Here is a 19,887-nt window from a genome sequence, read left to right as displayed (position 1 = left end):
AATCGCCTGTCCTTGGTTGCAACACTCACTACCGAGTTCCAGGAAGCAATGTCAGCACAATAACTGTTCGTCGGGGGAGCTTCATTAAATGGATTTCCATGGCCAAGCAGCCACACATAAGCCTAAAATCGCCATGCTCAATCCCAAGCATCGGCTGGAGTGGTGTGAAGTTCACTGCCATTGGACTCTGGAGCAGCTGAAACGCGTTCTCTGGAGTGATGAATCAGGCTTCACCATCTGGTAGTCCGATGGACAAATCTGGGTTTGACGGATGCCAGGAGAAAGCTACCTGCCCTTATGAATAGTGCCAACTGTAAAATTTGGTGGAGGAGGAATAATGGTCTGGGAATATTTTTCATGGTTCGGACTAGGCCCCTTAGTTCCAATGCAGTGAAATATTAATGTGACAGCGTTCAATGACATTATAGACAATTCTGTTCTTTCAATTTTGGGGAAGGCCATTTCCTGTTACAGCATGACAATGCCCCCGTGCACAAAGTGAGGTCCATACAGAAATTGTTTTCGAGATCGGTGTGGAATAACTTGACTGGCCTGCACAAAGCCCTGACCTCAACCCCATGGAACACCTTTGGGAAGAATTGGATCTCCAACTGCGAGGCAGGCCTAATCAGTGCCCAGCCTCACTAATCCTGTTGTGGCTTAATGGAAGCATGTCCCCACATCAATGTTCCAACATCTAGTGGAAAACCTTCTCAGGAGAGTGGAGGCTGTTATAGCATCAAAGGGGGACCAACTCCATATTAATGCCCATGATTTTGGAATGAGATGTTCAACGAGCAGGTGTCCACATACTTTTGGTCATGTAGTGTAGATCATAAAATACACAACTTGCAATTTCAGAATGTGGTAGTGTATCAGCAGCTATGCCAGTCACTGACAGTCACTCAATTAGCCTATGTCAGCAAACATTTTATAGATTGCTAGGTAAGTTAGTCTAGCCAGCTATCTAAACCTTATAGTAATCAAGGCACGTGCCCAGGGGTCCTGACACCTAGGGTGCCCCCATTGATTTAGTTAGTTACTCTCACTCAGATATCATCTGAACCTGGCATAAGTCATGGCAAAACATGTAGAATTGCAGGAAATTAGCGGGCCAAAGTCCAAATTGGCTGTATTGTAAAAATGTATGAAAAAAAAGAATGAATGATCAAGAGTTCCAGTTGAAGATGAATGGTGCATTGCATCTGAAAGACTGATATCTTGAGAGTCTTATCTTCTATCAAATGTTTTGCTTCTTAGAAAGTGAATATATTCAGCATAATTTTGAAAAGTATAAATTAAATGTCTACTGATACATTTTTACCTGGCCATAATTGTAAATAAATAAAATACAATATTTTTGGTCATTGAAAATATATTTCACAGCGATTTAGATGGTACAATGATTCTCAACACTTGCTTGTTTTGTCACATAAACTGAAATTAGGCAAACTATTAACATTTTGGCGACCAGGAAATGGCAAAGTAATTGTTGAATCTGTTTAATCAAAATTCATGTCTATCATCTCATGTAACTAATTTACTACAGGAGATGTATTTACCCTGCTCTGACAGACGAGGGTGTAAATTGGTCAGATATTCTCAAAGCCTAGAATCACAAAGTATCAGCAGGTGGCGTCGTTGCATTCTGTAATGAAACTACCCAAACTAGCCTAAATAAGTAACTTGGATATATTACACTTTCACTTCACCGGAAACATTGGGCAATCATGTATTTAAGTGTACATGAAACTGACAGTATTTTAAGATTACATTTGAGTTTTTCTGTCAAGAAATATAGTTCAATATATTGCATATTTGGCATCATCAGTCTAAATCATGTGCCTAGTTCGACACGAAATAGTATTTGAACTCTGAAGACGTCACAACGCTGTTTCAGTAATTGAGCACACCGCCATTGGTGTATGTTGGAAGCCCCGCCAATGGAGGCGGTGCCGTAATTGACAGTGAAGGAACTGGCGTAAACATTGGCGTCTGACAGTGCAGCAGTGAGCTGCTGTATCTACGTTAAAGCGTTGTTTCAGAAGAACAATTCATATTTACTTCAAGTAAGCCAACTGCATCACACTGCTTCGAATGGAGACCAGACAACAGGGTGAGTGAGCGTTCAAGCTCTTGAAAAATGTATAATAATATGTTACACATTATGGATTTTTGTTGTTGCATGTATTCAATTGTGTATTTAGCCTATTTGTTATTTACAGTATGAACGAAAACTGTTGTTACTGAATTCATAGTTGATAGCCTTAATCGGAATTTTTAAAAATATATAAATAACCTTATTAAACAGTTTAACTTTAATATGTGATGATAGTCTTGGTAGGTGAAATTAAGTGTAAACTTTTAATAAATTCTACCTCAAAAGACAAAATTGTATCAATAGAGTAGCCATTTTCGACCAGTTATCACATGACGCATCTACTTAATGGAGCACGTGGTTAAACGTTTCATTTCTGTCCAATAGAGAGCATTAGTAATGCCATCTTTTTGTAGGCACTAAACCCCCTGCCAATGTTCGTTGGACAAAGCCTATGGGGGAAATGAATGCTGTTTTGGGATAAACGCCGAAAATAAGGTCTGTGGTAAACACAGGTTTAGGAGATCTTATACGTTTCTTTTCAATGAGATGGTCTTCATTTTTCTTCACTTTTTTTATTTTTAAATTTTTGAAGCATTTATGTCATTTAATAAAGCACATAAAGTCTTACTAATTCACAAAGATAATTTTAACTGACAGATATTGTTATATCATAGAACAAAACATATAAGATCTCCTAAGCCTGTGTTAACCTCAGACCTTATTTTCTACATTTATCCCACAACCCTATTCTTTCCCCGGTTCATTTTCTCCATAGGAATGGCTGAAAGAACCAGAGTTAACATATTTTCCGGTTTTAGGACTACAAGGTGGCGAGCTCTATGTGTAACATGGTAATAAAACATCATGTTCATTTGGATGTAGTATTGCTCTGTCCTTCTGTTAGGTTAAAATATATTTTGCAAACCATGACTGGCTCAAGGCCACTTATTTTCCCTTCCCACCGTGACCACCTGACCAAATAATTGAAATCTTGTGACCATAGATATTCTGCATTGAAGAGCCTTTCTTTGTAGTTGGCCCTATTATCCAAATAGCAAGATGGCTGTCTTAACTTGTGCACACTAGATTATCAGTTGAACACTGGCTATTATAATCAACTTTCTGGTTCAAACAAGGTATACGCATTGTTTTTTTTATCAACCTCAGGTTATCAGGTTACAGTCAGCCTGAATGAACACTGTAACCTACACTATACACCAATTGTGTGCGTGTGTGCGTGTGTGCGTGTGTGTGCGCGCTCCTGTGTTTATGTGTAACTCACTATTTTGTATTTCACCCCATTCATTGCCTAATGGACATCAAATGCATCGTCATCAGAGTTGTACTCTAGTGTACTGAGCGACTCTAGTGTACTGAGCGATGGTGAAGGGGAATGGGGTAAGACCTCATATTCAGATGAGTGGGTTATGCCCAGTGGGTTTGTGGTGCATCTGCAACCTGAAGGTGACAGGCCTTTGATCTGTAGACTAGACTACTTCCCCTGTTATTGGTAGTATTACAGTAGCTGTAGTATTTCTGGCCCACGTTGGACCAGTAAACCTGTGCAGCATCAATTGCATATTTTTTATACTTTCAGGATTGTAATAGCATGTGCCAATAAATAGAATGATTAGGATTTATATCCATTAATTTGTCTTGATGCTGCATAATTGAACCAGAAAATAGGCCAATGTCCTCTTGATATGTTTCTTGGCTCCGTAGATGGACAGACTCCCATTTTAGAATCCTCCAGTTCTCTTGCAATCAGTTGCATGCTGTGTTTGAGCTGAATGTTTTAGGTCTTGTGGTGTTTCCAATTACTAAATGTTCCCTGTACGCATAGAACCTCAAAGGATCTGTAAATGAATTGCCTAACAACGGTCAACTTCATCAGGCAAAGCATGAAACGCCTCTGATTTTGAACTTTTTTTCATCTGCGTATGTGATAGAAATGTTTTGGGACATTTGTTTTACAGCATTTCTTCTCTTGGTATGAACATGTTATAGGCATAGAGTATATTTTTAGAACTTGTGACTTCCCCGGACAAAGTAGCATAGGCCTATCTATTTTTATCAATTATTACTAATTTCATTAAAGGAATGTAATCTTTCCCCCTTGTTTCTGCTACCAAATGAAGAGCGAGGACAAGGACATCTCAGGACAGGTATGCTTGCTTCTCTGTTTAGCTGACTGCCCTTCACAGAAATGTTCACGTGATGTGGAAGTATTACAGTATCCCTGATTCATGTTTTAAATATATCTCTTTATTGTGAGGGAATGGATGAATGAATGATTGACTCATTTTCACCACACTTTTTGGCCCCTCCACAAATTGGACAAAAACACCCCTGACAGTGTTTATTCCAACGATGCGTTTGAGAGCAAACATTTGATGAAGTTGCAGTCAAAGGACTATCTGAAATGGGATCTTTGACTTCGCTAGATATCGCACTGCTTAATTCTGCCGTGGCTGAGGTGAAGGACTTTGGTAAATCTAGTTGGATAATCCGAGGGGAAAATCCCACTGATTACTACAGCCAGGCCAGAAATGACGTAACAGGCCAAGATGACGGCCTAAAATGGAAGCAAAAATGGGAACTAATTTCCAGATAACTTAATCTGTTTATTTACTAAATGCTACATTTTATTTACCATGGTTATGAGCGATCTCGTTATTGGTAAGGGGACTGGGGATAATTTCCAGTAACATTTCCAGTTGTGTTTGCTGCCTGCTGAGTCTGACACACTTTGTTAAGCTTATAGGATTTGCTTCCTCAGTCAGTACAGAATGCAGGTCATTTTACTGCATGAGTCAACTCATTGAACATCGTTGAGTTGGAGGGGTGATGATAGTCCATAATGAGATGAGTGCTACTATGTACAAGGCGAGAGAGGATCAGTAAATGTGTCATCAAAATGGAAGACAACCTGCTTTTCTTCTGAGAGACACCCACTGTGATGTCATCACTTATAGCCAGAAAGTTTATCTTGGATGACAGAGACTTTAGCACGGCTAGAGCAGCCACAGTGTGCGAGGCAGGCCTCTCAGTTCGCATTTAGGTTACTCTCAGGTCTCCACGCAGATGACTGATTTTGTGTGAACAACCCTAGGCTAGCCGTCACTGCTAACGACTGTGTCTGTGGATAAGGGTTGTAGAGTAAAAACAATGATGCCTTTGAGAACCTAGCATGTGAAAAAGAGTGTATTTCTCCAGCTCTGGCCCCTGTGCTGCTGAGTATGATGAGTGTGAATTGGGTGCGGATGAGTTGTCACGCCACAGTCACTGAGCCGCGGTGCTCCTACTTTCAGGACAACGTCGTGGGCGAGACTCGGCAAATGCCTTCAGACAACCCAGACCAGCTGACCCGGACTCGGAATGTGACCATGCCATTATTTGGATTGGGCCTCAGATTATCTGAAATAGATTCCCAAATCAGAGAGAGAAAACGAGGATGGGTGTCCTTTTGAGAGTTAATGTAGTGTTACTGAACCCCTACTGATTGTGGTGTGGTTCTGTGTTTATTCCTTGGCCAGAGTCTCTCTCTCTCTCTCAGCCATGTATGTGATGGTTAATTGAATCAGACTGAGGCGTGGGAGGTGCAGGGCCGGGGTGAGGTTTAGAGTCATCGGTGTACCAATAATATGATGTTCAGGTGACATGTTGTCAAAAAGGAAAGTCACGAGCCCATCAACCCACTCTTAATAAAAAATTAACTTTATTTAATGAGGCAAGCCAGTTAAGAACAAATTCTTATTTTCAATGACTGCCTAGGAATAGTGGGTTAACTGCCTGTTCAGGGGCAGAACAACAGATTTGTACCTTGTCAGCTCGGGGATTTGAACTTGCAACCTTACTAGTCCAACGCTCTAACCACGAGGCTACCCTGCCGCCCCAGTCAAGCCTGCATGGTTTCCTGTTAATGCTCTTTGATATTGATTACCATATAGATTTTTTAATGAACCTGAGCCAATGTTAATGTATCATAGGGACCTCTTTCAGTGCCCCAGGAACAATGCTGATGGATGGAACCTCACATTGGCAACACAAACAACATCACTTTTGTACGAGTGTGTGTATACTGTCTGTGGTCCTCGAAAGGTAAAGACGGGGATTGTTTGCTCATTTAAAATGAGTCAGCCCGGTGTTGAAGGATTGAAGTGTCTTAAGGACAACACAAGGATTCAATCAATGATGATGATTGGGCTTGCTCGTCTGCATGGGAAGTTGCTAGGCAATGCACTCTTAACCCATCACAGTGAAAACATAGAAACAGTTGTTCAAACTGCACTTGTCCCATTCTAGAGAAATAGGATAAAGTCGTAGAGTAATTAACTTTTACATTTGAGTCATTTAGCAGACGCTCCTATCCAGAGTGACTTACAATTAGTCCATTCATCTTAAGATAGCCAGGTGAGACAACCACATATCACAATTGTAGTAAGTACATTTTTCCTCAATAAAATAGCTATCAACACAGTGCATGTAGGAAAAGACAAGTCCAGGCTATTATTATTATTATCATTATTATTATTAAAATACGTCTACTATTAGAGTCACTGAGGCCTGGCAAGATGCCAATAGAGAAGAGAGTGATGAAGAGTGCTAGAATGTATACTGTGTACATGGTGGGGCTCCAAGCGAAGGGATCCTCTCCAAAGGCTTCTGATGAGAAAGTGATTGGGTTATGTGGCCAAACTGCATCACAAGCTCTGTGCCACGCCACTCCAATCATCTGCTGATGTAATGAGAGACCAGGCCTCAAAGATGTGACTCCTGCTTGTTTGTTGTCCTCTTTGTCTTGACAAAAACATCCCCTACCTACGGTCATCTTAGGACGCTGGTCCCTGCTCAGTAACATCTCTTAGGTTTAGATGTCATGTTATATTTAAGCAATAATGGGGGGTGGGGGGGGTGTAAATGTTTTGTTATACCTGTTTATTACGGTCTAATATACCACGGGTGTTAGCCAATCAGCATTCAGGGCTCGAACCACCAAGTTTATAATATGTTATTATGTCCTGGCTTTATGTTGCTGGTGATTGAAATAGTATCATAAGCTCAGAGCATTTCACCCAGTTGTATTACTGTAGCCTAGTGTAGAATTTTAAAGCCAGAGTCTCTTTACTGTAATATTATATTATGCAGTTATAAGGTTATAATGGTTGTAGGGACAGACATTTGAAGTTACACAAAATTTGGCAGAAATTGGGTAAAGCTATACTCCCAATTTGAGTTCGAATTCACTTTATTAATGGCTGATTTAATCAGCTGAGGGTACACCATGCCGGGGCTTTGGCCATTACTTCATCAGTCAGATATTGATCAGACACTCAGTGCTTCACATACCAGGAAGTTGCTTGTCTGTTTTAGCTTGTATTGTAACTGGAAACGCACGCACACACAAACGCATACACACACACATATTGTCATGTAATTAGATCACCATTAGGTTCCATAAGCAATAGATATTCCCCCTGAATATATTTTTTATATATAAAATCATACAATAAAAGAAAACGATGTAATAAAAAAAACAATAAGCAATAGGTTTGTGCTCCTATTTAGTCATACACATTGATTAATGAATGTTTTAAGTAGAGACAACATACAGGACGGTTACTCTCGCAGACAACTGGTGGTCTTATGGAAGGGGATAAGCATGACTTTTCTTTAAACTACCCAGAATATATCTTAGCTATACATGCATAAAAATAAACAGAGGATTGGAAATGGAAGCTCGAGTGTAGATAATTACAGTCGGTGTCTCTAAAGGTGGTTGTTAAACATGTGGGAATATTGCCATTGTCACAGTGATGGAGGGTGGCGTTCAGGTTAAATCTGTCCGTACTGTGGTCGTGTTACGATGGCAACAGATTGGGGGTTATGTCTTGCCGTAGCCTGAATCATCTCTTCGAGGTAGACTATTTGAATGGGTGCCTGAGTTTCTTCTGTTATTTGCAAAAACATACTTTATGTGATTGTCTCTCCACTAATACAGTGAGTGTACAAAACATTAGGAACACCTCCTCTTTCCATGACAGACTGACCAGGGGGAAGGTATAATCCTTTATTGATGTCACCTGGTAAATCCACTTCAATCAGTGTCGATGAAGGGGAGGAGACAAGTTAAAGGATTTGTAAGCTTTGAGACATGGATTGTGTATGTGTGCCATTCAGAGGGTGAATGGGCAAGACAAAATATTTAAGTGCCTTTTAATGGGGTATTGTAGAAGGTGCCAGGTGCACCGGTTTTGAGTGTGTCAATAACTGCAGAGCTGCTGGGTTTTTCACACTTAAAAGTTTCCCGTGTGTATTAAGAATGGTTCACCACCCAAATGACATCCAGTCTACTTAACACAACTGTTGGCAGCAATGGAGTCAACATGGGCCAACATCCCTGTGGAGACTTTTCGAGACCATGCCTGACAAATGGAGTTTTTTTCTGGGGGCAAAAGGGGGTGCAACTCTATATTAAGAAAATGTTCGTACACTCAGTGTATATGTACAGTACCAGTCAAAGATTTGGACACACCTACTCATTCAAGGTTTTTTTTTCTTTATTTTTATTATTTTCTAAATTGTAGAATAATAGTGAAGACATCAAAACTATGAAATAACACACATGGAATCATGTAATAACCAAAAAAGGGTTAAACAAATCTAAATATATTTTATATTTGAGATTCTTCAATGTAGCCACCCTTTGCTTTGATGCCAGATTTGCACACTCTTGGTATTCTTTCAACCAGCTTCACCTGGAATGCTTTTCCAACAGTCTTTAAGGAGTTCAAACATATGCTGAGCACTTGTTGGCTGCTTTTCCTTCACTCTGCGGTCCAACTCATCCCAAACCATCACAGTTGGGTTGAGGTCAGGTGATTGTGGAGGCCAGGTCATCTGATGCAGCACGCCATTACTCTCCTTCTTGGTCAAATAGCCCTTACCCAGCCTGGAGGTGTGTTGGGTCATTGTCTTGTTAAAAAACAAATGGGGTGGTGTATCGCTGCAGAATGCTGTGGTAGCCATGCTGGTTAAGTGTGCCTTGAATTCTAAATAAATCACAGACAGTCACCAGCAAAGCACCATCACACCTCCTCCATGCTTCACGGTGGGAACCACACATGCGGAGATCATCCTTTGACCTACTCTGCGTCTCACAAATACACGGCGGTTGGAACCAAATATCTCAAATTTGGACTCATCAGACCAAAGGACATATTTCCACCGGTCTAATGTCCTTTGCTCGTGTTTCTTGACCCAAGCAAGTCTCCTTCTTATTGGTGTCCTTTTAGTATTGTTTTTTTTGCAGGAATTCAACCATGAAGGCCTGATTCACACAGTCTCCTCTGAGCAGTTGATGTTGAGATGTGTCTGTTACTTGAACTCTGAAGCATTTATTTGGGCTGCAATGTCTGAGGCTGGTAACTCTAATGAACTTATCCTCTGCAGCAGAGGTAACTCTGGGTCTTCCTTTCCTGTGGTGGTCCACATGAGAGCCAGTTTCATCAGAGCGCTTGATGGTTTTTGCGACTACACTTGAAGAAACTTTAAAAGGTGTCTTCAAGTAATGATGGACTGTCGTTTGTTTCTCTTTGCTTATTTGAGCTGTTCTTGACATAATATTGACTTGGTCTTTTACCAAATAGTCCTATCTTCTGTATACCACCCCTTCCTTGTCACAGCACAACTGATTGGCTCAAATGCATTAATTAGGAAATAAAATCCTCAAACTAACTTTTAACATGGCACACCCGTTAATTTAAATGCATTCCAGGTGACTACCTCATGAAGCTGGTGGAGAGAATGGTTACTACATGATTCCATATGTGTTATTTCATAGTTTTGATTTCTTCACTATTATTCTACAATATAAAGAATAACCCTTGACTGAGTGGTACTGTAAGTAAGAACACTTCAGACTTTTGGGGGTTGTTTTGTGTTTAATCGTCTATCTCTCCTCAGGTTTGCTGGACCCAGAGCCTCTAACAGAAGTAGATGAAGAAATGGTGTCAGAAGTGGACCTCTACAACACTGTGACCGATGAGGAGAGGGAGGAAATATTGAGTGAACTCACTAAGGTAGTCCCTCTCGTCAGCACTTTTCACCGCTCTGTTTTTCAATGTTTAGCTTGGCATTTTGATCGAGTTGGATTCAGGAAGCGCTGTCTTGGAGATGGACACATTCTGTTCAACCTTAGAGGGGAGAGATGGTTAAGAAGTTGGTACACTGATCTCTCTCACATAGGGAAACTGTGTTGGACCATGGGAGAGAGATATATTAACTGGAAATAGGAGCGGAAGTAGAGGGCATTATGAGTTATGTAAATCTTGGCAGCTCTTGCAGCAGAGCTTTTTTGCATAATATGAGTCGGCATCAATTAGGATTTGGGTTTACAGTTGTTACTCTTCATCACTGTTGTTTCCCCTGGTGTTGACCTCAGGCCAAATACACTATGCTGTGTTTTAAGGAAGAGCCAGTGTTCTGTACTTCAGTTCCCTCAATTTACCACCATATTATTATAATTATTATTATAGTTATATTACCAACACGTATATGTAGCTGAAATGGCCTTTTATAGCCATTTGTAGTATAGTAAGCTTCATCCAAGAAATATACTTTATTTGCTGATAAGGAGTGGGATATAACACATTTTGTCCATGTGTTACATTATTTGCTTTATGGATAATTCATTTGGAATACTTAAGCCCGAGGGGAAATTAGCATCACTCTCTAACTCTATATCTCTCATGTCTTTATTTCTCTCTCTTTCTATGTTTATGCCTCCAGTTAGAGGAAGAAATCTCCACCCTGAGGCAAGTGTTGGCCTCCAAAGAGAAACACCACTCAGACCTCAAAGCCAAACTGGGGATAACACCACTCAGTGAGCTCAAACAGAACTTCAACAGGAGCTGGTATGACATGCAGACTTCCACTGCGTGAGTACCCAACATCGTTCGCTGTGTGTAATTACGCTTGAGTGGGAGGTATCAAATATGTTACACGCCGGCGTGCATAATGCCAGGGGGAGGGGGAATCTCAACTAGACTCCTATTGTTGCCATCCAAAGGCTGTCTCAGAGACAGTGCCTACGTTTGGCATTTGGGAAGGAAAGCGAGAAATAGCACTCGCGCCCTCTAGATGTTTTGCTCCTGTCACCAGAGATTGTCTTTATGGGCGTCACAGGGTGATGAATGTATGGATCCGGTCTGATCGGGCTCATTGAGGCAGATAATGACAGGGAGCAAGCGGCCTAATGGTGATGTGACATCTAAAGCAGCACAGTGCTGGCTGCCTGGCCCAGGACACATCTATCCACGGGGGCAAGCCAGTAAAAACAAGCAGCAGCTTCAGGCTCATATAGGTCAGTACTGTGTGTATATATAGCCATTTTCAGTGAACAGCTATACAATAGGCCTAGATTTCAGTCCTCCGTCTCTGCCTGCGTCTGCAGACTGGCCTTGTATGTCCCTAGCTATTCAGTTACCAGAGTCACGCTTTAACTAGGTGCTCAAATGGGCAGAGCACCCTTCTCCAATCACCGTTACCATGGTGAGGGGGAACTGCAAACCGCTAGGGTCAAGCAGATCTGGTGGTGCTGAGAGATCATTGGCTGGAGGGAGAGGAGAAGAATGGGCCTCCACTGTGTAAATGCCACGACACACTTCCTCAATCTCCAGTCTCGACACCAATGCAAAACCAAGGCAACAGGGCCAAGTGTAAAGGAGGTGAGCAACTCCGTCATAACGGCCGAGCTGTATCTATTGTCAGTGTGGTTTGTTGTTGGCATCAGTTGATGTTAGGTGACAATATTTCTCTTTCTCTCTCGGGCTTCTTCTCTCTTCTTTTCCCTCTCCTCTCTCTCTCTAGTCTTTTTCACTTCAGGCGCCACACTAGTTAGACTCAGTACCTAAGTGAGCTGGCGGACCACATTCTTCTCAGAATTACCTCCCACAGCAAAAGCGTTAGCCAGATTAACGCATTGCACTTAATGCATCTTACAAATGCAGTAAGCTCTTTGTCTTGAAATAGAAGGACTCAAATCCAATAAGGTGATGGCATGGGCTGGTGCTCAGGGAAGTGCAGGAGTTTCTTAGGTTTCCATGCAGTCTGTGTGTAATGCACTGAGAGGTAATCGGGCTCTAGGGGCTGGGGATGTGAGAGGTTGGAAGCCAGGCACTCTGCAGACAAGCAGGCTTTTAGAACTAGAAAATAAAGAGGAAAATCAATGGCTTCTCTTTGTAGGCCAGTGCCCTAACAGTGGTATAAGCTGTACAAATAATCAAAGTGATGCGCTCCTCTGTTTCCCAGAGATTTTGCAGCATCAATGGGAGTTAAAACATGGGGAAACACTGAGTCTTTGTTATCTGTGCCATGCTCCCCTCATCTTGTTTTTATAGATGTATGAATCCCTGACTGATTGTGATACTGAGCTGGAGTATCAGTTGCACCCTGGCTCCGGCTCTGACTATGAAACTAATCTGTGTGTGTGGAGTGAACAGTGCTCCGGAAAGGGACAAGAAGATAACCGGTGTGGCTGTCCTGTGGTGTCCTGTCTGTTTTTGATCATCACTGTCTTGTCTTTTCATTTGTCCAGGTACAAAAAGACGTCGGAGACGTTGAGCACGGCAGGGCAGAAAACGTCAGCAGCTTTCACCACATTGGGAACAGCCATCAGCAGGAAGTTTGGGGATATGAGGTACGGTGTCACTGGTGCCTATAGCAACCACACAACAACATCAACATCTTTCATATCCAATCAACTGAAGCCTTACACTATGACTACATCTTTTAGCCTACAGCTATTGAGACAGAATACAAGGTGGCCTCCAGTCAGAATGACCACCCTCATCTCCACTTTTCTGCAGCCAGTCTGTCGTGTGCCCATTCCTAATTGTTGTTGGGGTTGACCCAGACAGTCTGTTGCAGGGGGCATGTTTATGTTGCATAAGCCCAGAGTAAGCAGCTTTCTGCAGGCCAGATTGGATGCGGGCCTGGAGTGGGGGGGGGGTCAGTAACCCTCTGGGTGTCTGCTGACCACTCTCTGCCTTGAAGACCCAGAGTTCTGACTGGGCAGGGTGGCACAATGGAAATCCATTGCTGGCCTGTATGCTGGCTTTGCAGGGGCACACTCAGCCACTCGGGAGCTATCATATCATAGACAGCTGGCCCCGGGTTCACTAGTAATACAATACTCAGACTAGCCATGACAAAGAAAAACTGTGATTTACTGTTATGTCTGTCCATGTCATTTAGTGTGTATTGTAGACGTGTCAGAGTCTTTGTTTTGTTATTTTAATGTCGTCATCATTATTGCATGATAATAACAAAAGACTCACCACCGCAGGTTTATAAAAGTGTATTAACCAACCAACATTATGTATAAAATCACGTTGAACAATGATCCAGAGAGACAAATAGATATTCCTTTGTGTATTGCAGCATGTTTGGCCTTGAGTTAATGTATCCCAGAAGGTATGCCACCTAGTGTGCATGTGTGTGTGCATGCAAATGAGTTTGTCCCTGTGTGGACTATTCGTGTGAATTGAAAATACAGTAGAACACGTTATTTTCGTGAACCCTGTTCACTATGTTACCCAGTGAAGTAAAAAAGGTGTGCCCTGGCTGACTTGCATTGGTTGAAATATGCTAAACCAAACATTTAGCTATGAGGAACCATGGAGAGCAAGGTACAGTATGTTGCCTGGGGGTGAAGTTTGCTGTGGACTTTACTTGAGTGACTCCCTTACACTTACAGACAGTAGGTTGTTTGCATTCTAATGCATAGTGTATACAGTAATGTAAGGATACAGTATATACAGTATATGGCATGATAACCAGAGCTTTGATGATTTAATGATTGGTTAACTGTGTGTTTGAAGTGTGTGCCCGCGCTGGATCTTTGAATTAGTCTTTTCTTGAATAGAAGTTCAATGAAACTCTGTCGTGATTCCAAAATGAAGTAGCCTAATGTAAAGTGTTGGTAGGACACTCGATAATGTCAAGACAAATGTCTTAAATGTCTTTGTTTCTTCATCCTTTTCTATGCATCCAAAGATCAAATTCACTTGGGTAAGAAATTGTGTTTTGGTGTTATTGGTTGTATTATACCTCTGATTTAGAGTCAGATATGCGTGTTAGCAGTGACTGCACTGAAACTAGTCAGAAGATGGACAAAGGCCATTGCTTATGTAAATATGAGTGGGATTTAAGATCTAATGGTAAGAAGATGACTACCAACTGAATGGGATCAATTCCAGGGATCCCTTGATTTGATTAGTCAGAAACACAGTTAGTTCCAGTGCAGTCACATCATAACCTAGTGTGAATGTGTATACACGCAAACCTCATAGTGAACTCTTCAGATCTGTAGCACACTGACCAGTAGGCATGCATGACTTTGACTGTTGTTGACCATAGCATGTTTTACTTGTGGGCGGCTCAGTATAGTTACAGTTTTTAGATCATTTGTCTTTCTCTTTTGTACCTTCTGTGGATGTAGCATTGCTAGTTCTCTGTAGAATTTGTTAGTCATATACACATGAATGAGTCATCGATACGATATGACAAAGTTGTCTAAGAACATGTATCATATTACAATATAAGCCATTAGATTCCTCTAAAATATCTCTATATTTTTTTTAAGGCAATCAGATGATGGATAAATCTACATTATAGAAATGCCTAGAAAGTTGCCCTGCTGAATTACTGTAGACTAGAGGGAGTGCTTGCTGTGTGTGTGTGAGTGCGTACATGTGTGATTGCGTGTGTGCTTTCTGCTGTCTGTAAATTCATGTTAATGATTTAACTCCTCTCTTACCTGGGCCATGCTCTCTTGGGACAGCTACTCTATCCGCCACTCAATGAGCATGCCTGTTATGAGGTAATTGTGTGTAGCCTACTTTGTGTGTAGTGATAGACTTAACCCTCCACTAGATCCCAGTCCTTAGCCACCCACCCATTCTCGTTGTCTTAAGGCTGAGCGTTTGTAAGCATTGTGAGTAGAATTGGTATTGGTTCAGAATTTATAGGTGAAGCAGGCTTGCATTGTAACATTGGCATATCCTGCTGCAATCATCAGGAGAAGATTCATGCATTTCTAGCTATCTGACCTGTTTATCCAAAGATAAATGTGTGGAATCGTAACACTAGAAAAAGTGACCTTTCTATAACACTGATGAGCATACAGGACTTCTCCCAGTGTTTTGTTAACAGAGCACTGTAAATACAGACCGCTTTAGCAGAGCACTGTAAATACAGACCGCTTTAGCAGAGCACTGTAAATACAGACCGCTTTAGCAGAGCACTGTAAATACAGACCGCTTTAGCAGAGCACTGTAAATACAGACCGCTTTAGCAGAGCACTGTAAATACAGACCGCTTTAGCAGAGCACTGTAAATACAGACCGCTTTAGCAGAGCACTGTAAATACAGACCGCTTTAGCAGAGCACTGTAAATACAGACCGCTTTAGCAGAGCACTGTAAATACAGACCGCTTTAGCAGAGCACTGTAAATACAGACCGCTTTAGCAGAGCACTGTAAATACAGACCGCTTTAGCAGAGCACTGTAAATACAGACCGCACTGTAAATTTAGCAGAGCACTGTAAATACAGACCGCTTTAGCAGAGCACTGTAAATACAGACCGCTTTAGCAGAGCACTGTAAATACAGACCGCTAGCAGAGCACTGTAAATACAGACCGCTTTAGCAGAGCACTGTAAATACAGACCGCTTTAGCAGAGCACTGTAAATACAGACCGCTTTAGCAGAGCACTGTAAATACAGACCGCTTTAGCAGAGCACTGTAAATACAGAATGCTTTAATAGAGCACTGTAAATACAGAATGCTTTAATAGAGCACTGTAAATACAGAACGCTTTAATAGAGCACTGTAAATACAGAATGCTTTAATAGAGCACTGTAAATACAGAATGCTTTAATAGAGCACTGTAAATACAGAATGCTTTAATAGAGCACTGTAAATACAGAATGCTTTAATAGAGCACTGTAAATACAGAATGCTTTAATAGAGCACTGTAAATACAGAATGCTTTAATAGAGCACTGTAAATACAGAATGCTTTAATAGAGCACTGTAAATACAGAATGCTTTAATAGAGCACTGTAAATACAGAATGCTTTAATAGAGCACTGTAAATACAGAATGCTTTAATAGAGCACTGTAAATACAGAATGCTTTAATAGAGCACTGTAAATACAGAATGCTTTAATAGAGCACTGTAAATACAGACCGCTTTAGCAAAGCACTGTAAATACAGACCGCTTTAGCAAAGCACTGTAAATACAGACCGCTTTAGCAAAGCACTGTAAATACAGACAGCTTTAGCAGAGCACTGTTATTACAGACAGCGTTAGCAGAGCACTGTTATTACAGACCGCTTTAGCAGAGCACTGTAAATACAGACCGCTTTAGCAGAGCACTTGTAAATACAGACCGCTTTAGGAGAGCACTTGTAAATACAGACCGCTTTTGGAGAGCACTTGTAAATACAGACCGCTTTAGCAGAGCACTTGTAAATACAGGAAGCTTTAATAAGTGTACACAAAAGTACAGGTACAGTATGGTGGCTCAGATAGATATAAACATACATGTTGTATACTAAAGTAATAGTATTGCATGAAACTGAACTGCTTTTCATCCCATTAGGAACTCTCCCAGTTTCAAGTCCTTTGAGGAGAAGGTTGAAAGCACCGTTTCCAACATAAAGGTAATGTGAGATATAACACATGTTGCTGTCAAAGCAGTGACAGAGATTTACGTAATGTTGAAGTCAGGCCGGGATTCAATCCAAGCGTGCTTTGTCCGCAATGCGCGTATTAAAGCCAATGTTCCCGGGTTTGCAGAGGAACACATTAACAGTAAACGCTGTATGTCTCGGCTCAATCTGAATTGACCTTTAAATGGCACGATTGCGGACAAAACAATCGGATTGAAACCCGGCCTAAGTAAACTCAATATCAGGGAGTAAACATTATGGAGGTCTTTCTTGTTAAACCTCACTTCCTTTAGCTCAGGAAAACTTTTAGCTATTTTTACAGCTCAGCTAATTGAGGTTAAACACTACCGTCAGGAGAACAATTGCTCCACTTTGAATGTGCGCATTTGAGCCTGATGTCGTAATCTCTGGTGTTTCTAACAACCCTGCTGAAAGTTCAAACAGATTCTCGACAATAGCCTATATTAAAATGTTGTTTTGTGTGTGTGCGTTTGCGTGCCTATGCATTTGGGGTTGTTTTGGATTTGGAGCAGACCAAGGTAGGAAGCCAAGGAGGTGGAGGGAGTTTTGAGGAGGTGTTGTCTTCAGCCGCCCACGCCAGTGCCCAAGAAACCCCCAGCAACAACCTGTCTGAGAGCAGTGATCATGAGCGGACCTGCTAGACCAGAGCCTGAAACAACCTCCCAGACCAGGATTGGCACTCTACTGCCCCTCACTGGCCCAGAGGCCACATTACATTACCTGATGAGGAGAGCATGACAAACAGTAGGCCTATCTATCCAAAGCCACATCAAGTACCAACACAAATGTGTATTATCTAATGGCTTCTTAGCCTTTGTTTCCAATCTGTAAAGCACTCCTGCCCTTGATATTTTATTACTATGAATACAGCTATTACCTTTTGTATTTTAATACAAATAAATGTGTTAAATTTATATCAATGTATTTGATAAACAAAAAGTAGTGACTTTCCTCCCAGTACTAAAACAACATTTTCATGATGACACCTACTTTCCAAGAGTGGACAGTCACATAAAACTATTGGGGGAGGGAATTATATTTGAAACTAATACTTGAAGTTGCAAGTACTGGATTTGTAGGCCTATACTGCACTGTAATGGGGACCAAAGTAAGGCCTCGTGCTGAAAATCTACTGAATACACTGTCATCCCGATGAATCACACTAATATCTCCTTTATTCCAACTGTGCACTGTTTGCACTTGAGCCTTGATGGGGTCTCCTAAATCCGGACCTAAATTATACTTATTATCACAGCAGTCAGGCAGTGTAGATGCTTTGACACACTGTGGGATTATATGTCTATTTTTAAATGTGGTTATTTCTTCTGTTTATTACTGCTAATCTTCAATAATGGACCAAACAGCTGGTTTTCTATTTACAGAATTAACTTTTGTCATATGATTTTCTCCTTGTGTTTATTGTTCAAGTTGATTTTTCTCGGTTGCTGTGGTTTTTAACTTAATTGTGACTAGATGTTTGTCAGACATTTAGGTGATAATGTTTTCAGACATTTTGACTACGTTTTGTCAACAGCAGAGTTGACAAAACGAATGTGACTGTTGTAATACCCAAAGGTTAATAAGTTGTTATAGTCCCAGTGCAGTCCTGTGAAGCTCGGTAGATAGAGCATGGCGGTTGCAATGCCAGGGTTGTGGGTTCGATTCTCACGGGGGACTAGTATGGGGGGGTGGGGAGTATGAAAATGTATGCATTCACTACTGTAAGTATGACAAATGTAGTCTAGCAACTTCTGCTTTTTTTAAACAAAACTGTATCCCAGTAAGATTATAACACACTATGAATAAACTTTTTTGCAGTATGACTATTAAACAATTTGTTGCAAACCAATCTAAGGTCGTTTGTCGTATGGTATTTATTTCAATGTCATAACATAAGTTAAATTACATGCTACTAATCTACTAAAACAAAACACTCAAGAACACATCAATTGTATTAAGACAGCCCAAACACATTTTGAAATGTACTGTAATTGACATAGCATACCATTGACTCAAGTACTTAAACTAATGCCTTTGTACGGAACATGTGAGACGCTATTTTCGGCTAGCGTTAAGGCAGCACTAGTGTCAAACGCACGTTAGGTCGTCATGTAAAAACTGGCCACTGGCATTATCCAGACCTATTTAAGACCAACCAAAATCTGGTTTTAGCGGTAACACAGTTGGTTATGGCATGAATTTTGACAGCGGAAACGCAGCCTATCCAGCCGTGCCGCACATTTCCCATATGCGCATGGAACAAGATGTGATTTGGTGCCTGTATACTTAATATTTAGAAACATAAAACACTAATGTTTTTTTCCCCATTTTCTTTTATTAAAAAGAAAGCATAGCCTCCCCTCTCAATGAAGGCTGTTTTCTTTTTGTCCTGCTCAATGTAATCAAGTAAGACCGTCCAAAAAGGCTGTGTTTGGTTGGTGAGACAGCTTGGAATAAATCTTAATCGCCAAAGCTTTATTAAATTATCAAATTCGATAAGAGCAAAACAGTGAGCTGACTTTTCCTTTTTACGCTACATGACAAAAAGTATGTGGACACCTGCTCGTCAAACATCTAATTCCCAAATCAAGGGCATTAATATAGAGTTGGTCCTCCCTTTGCTGCTATAACAGCCTCCACTCTTCTGGGAAGACTTTCCACTAGGAACATTGCTGCCGGGACTTGCTTCCATTCAGCCACAAGTGCATTAGTTAGGTCGGCACTGATGTTGGGTGATTAGATCTGGCTCGCAGTCAGCATTCAAGGCTCTGTGCAGGCCAGTCAAGTTCTTCCACACCGATCTCGACAAACCATTTCTGTATGGACTTAGCTTTGTGCATGGGGGCATTGTCATACTGAAACAAGAAAGGTATTTCCCCAAACTGTTGCCACAAAGTTGAAGCACAGAATTGTCTAGAATGTAATTGTATGCTGCTGTAGTGTTAAGATTCCCCTTCACTGGAACTAAGAGGCCTAGGTCGAACCATGAAAACCAGCCCCAGACCATTATTCCTACTCCACCAAA

At 41.2% G+C, this 19,887-nt stretch overlaps 1 protein-coding gene across 14 annotated transcripts; it reads left to right on the top strand.

Moving 5' to 3' along the window:
- Positions 1-1,918: 1,918 nt before the first annotated feature.
- Positions 1,919-18,711, top strand: LOC123995054 (tumor protein D53 homolog). Of its 14 annotated transcripts, none has more exons than XM_046298324.1 (11): positions 1,919-2,116; positions 3,440-3,565; positions 4,240-4,266; positions 10,067-10,182; positions 10,892-11,040; positions 12,699-12,800; positions 14,159-14,173; positions 14,748-14,762; positions 14,946-14,984; positions 16,772-16,832; positions 17,372-18,711. In XM_046298324.1, the coding sequence occupies exons 1-11, from the start codon at positions 2,098-2,100 to the stop codon at positions 17,501-17,503; spliced, it is 801 nt and encodes a 266-aa protein (XP_046154280.1). In that variant the 5' UTR covers positions 1,919-2,097; the 3' UTR covers positions 17,504-18,711. The 14 variants fall into 14 exon arrangements, with proteins under 14 accessions (XP_046154280.1, XP_046154282.1, XP_046154284.1 ...); XM_046298325.1 differs by having other exon boundaries at positions 1,921-2,116; positions 17,375-18,711; XM_046298330.1 differs by having other exon boundaries at positions 1,923-2,116; positions 3,440-3,499.
- Positions 18,712-19,887: the final 1,176 nt, after the last annotated feature.

Source organism: Oncorhynchus gorbuscha, linkage group LG14, assembly GCF_021184085.1.
Source record: "Oncorhynchus gorbuscha isolate QuinsamMale2020 ecotype Even-year linkage group LG14, OgorEven_v1.0, whole genome shotgun sequence".
In the NCBI taxonomy this organism is placed as follows: Eukaryota; Metazoa; Chordata; class Actinopteri; order Salmoniformes; family Salmonidae; genus Oncorhynchus; species Oncorhynchus gorbuscha.
The sequence above is the reverse complement of the archived record's forward strand: the minus strand, read 5'-3'. Positions and strand labels throughout refer to the sequence as shown.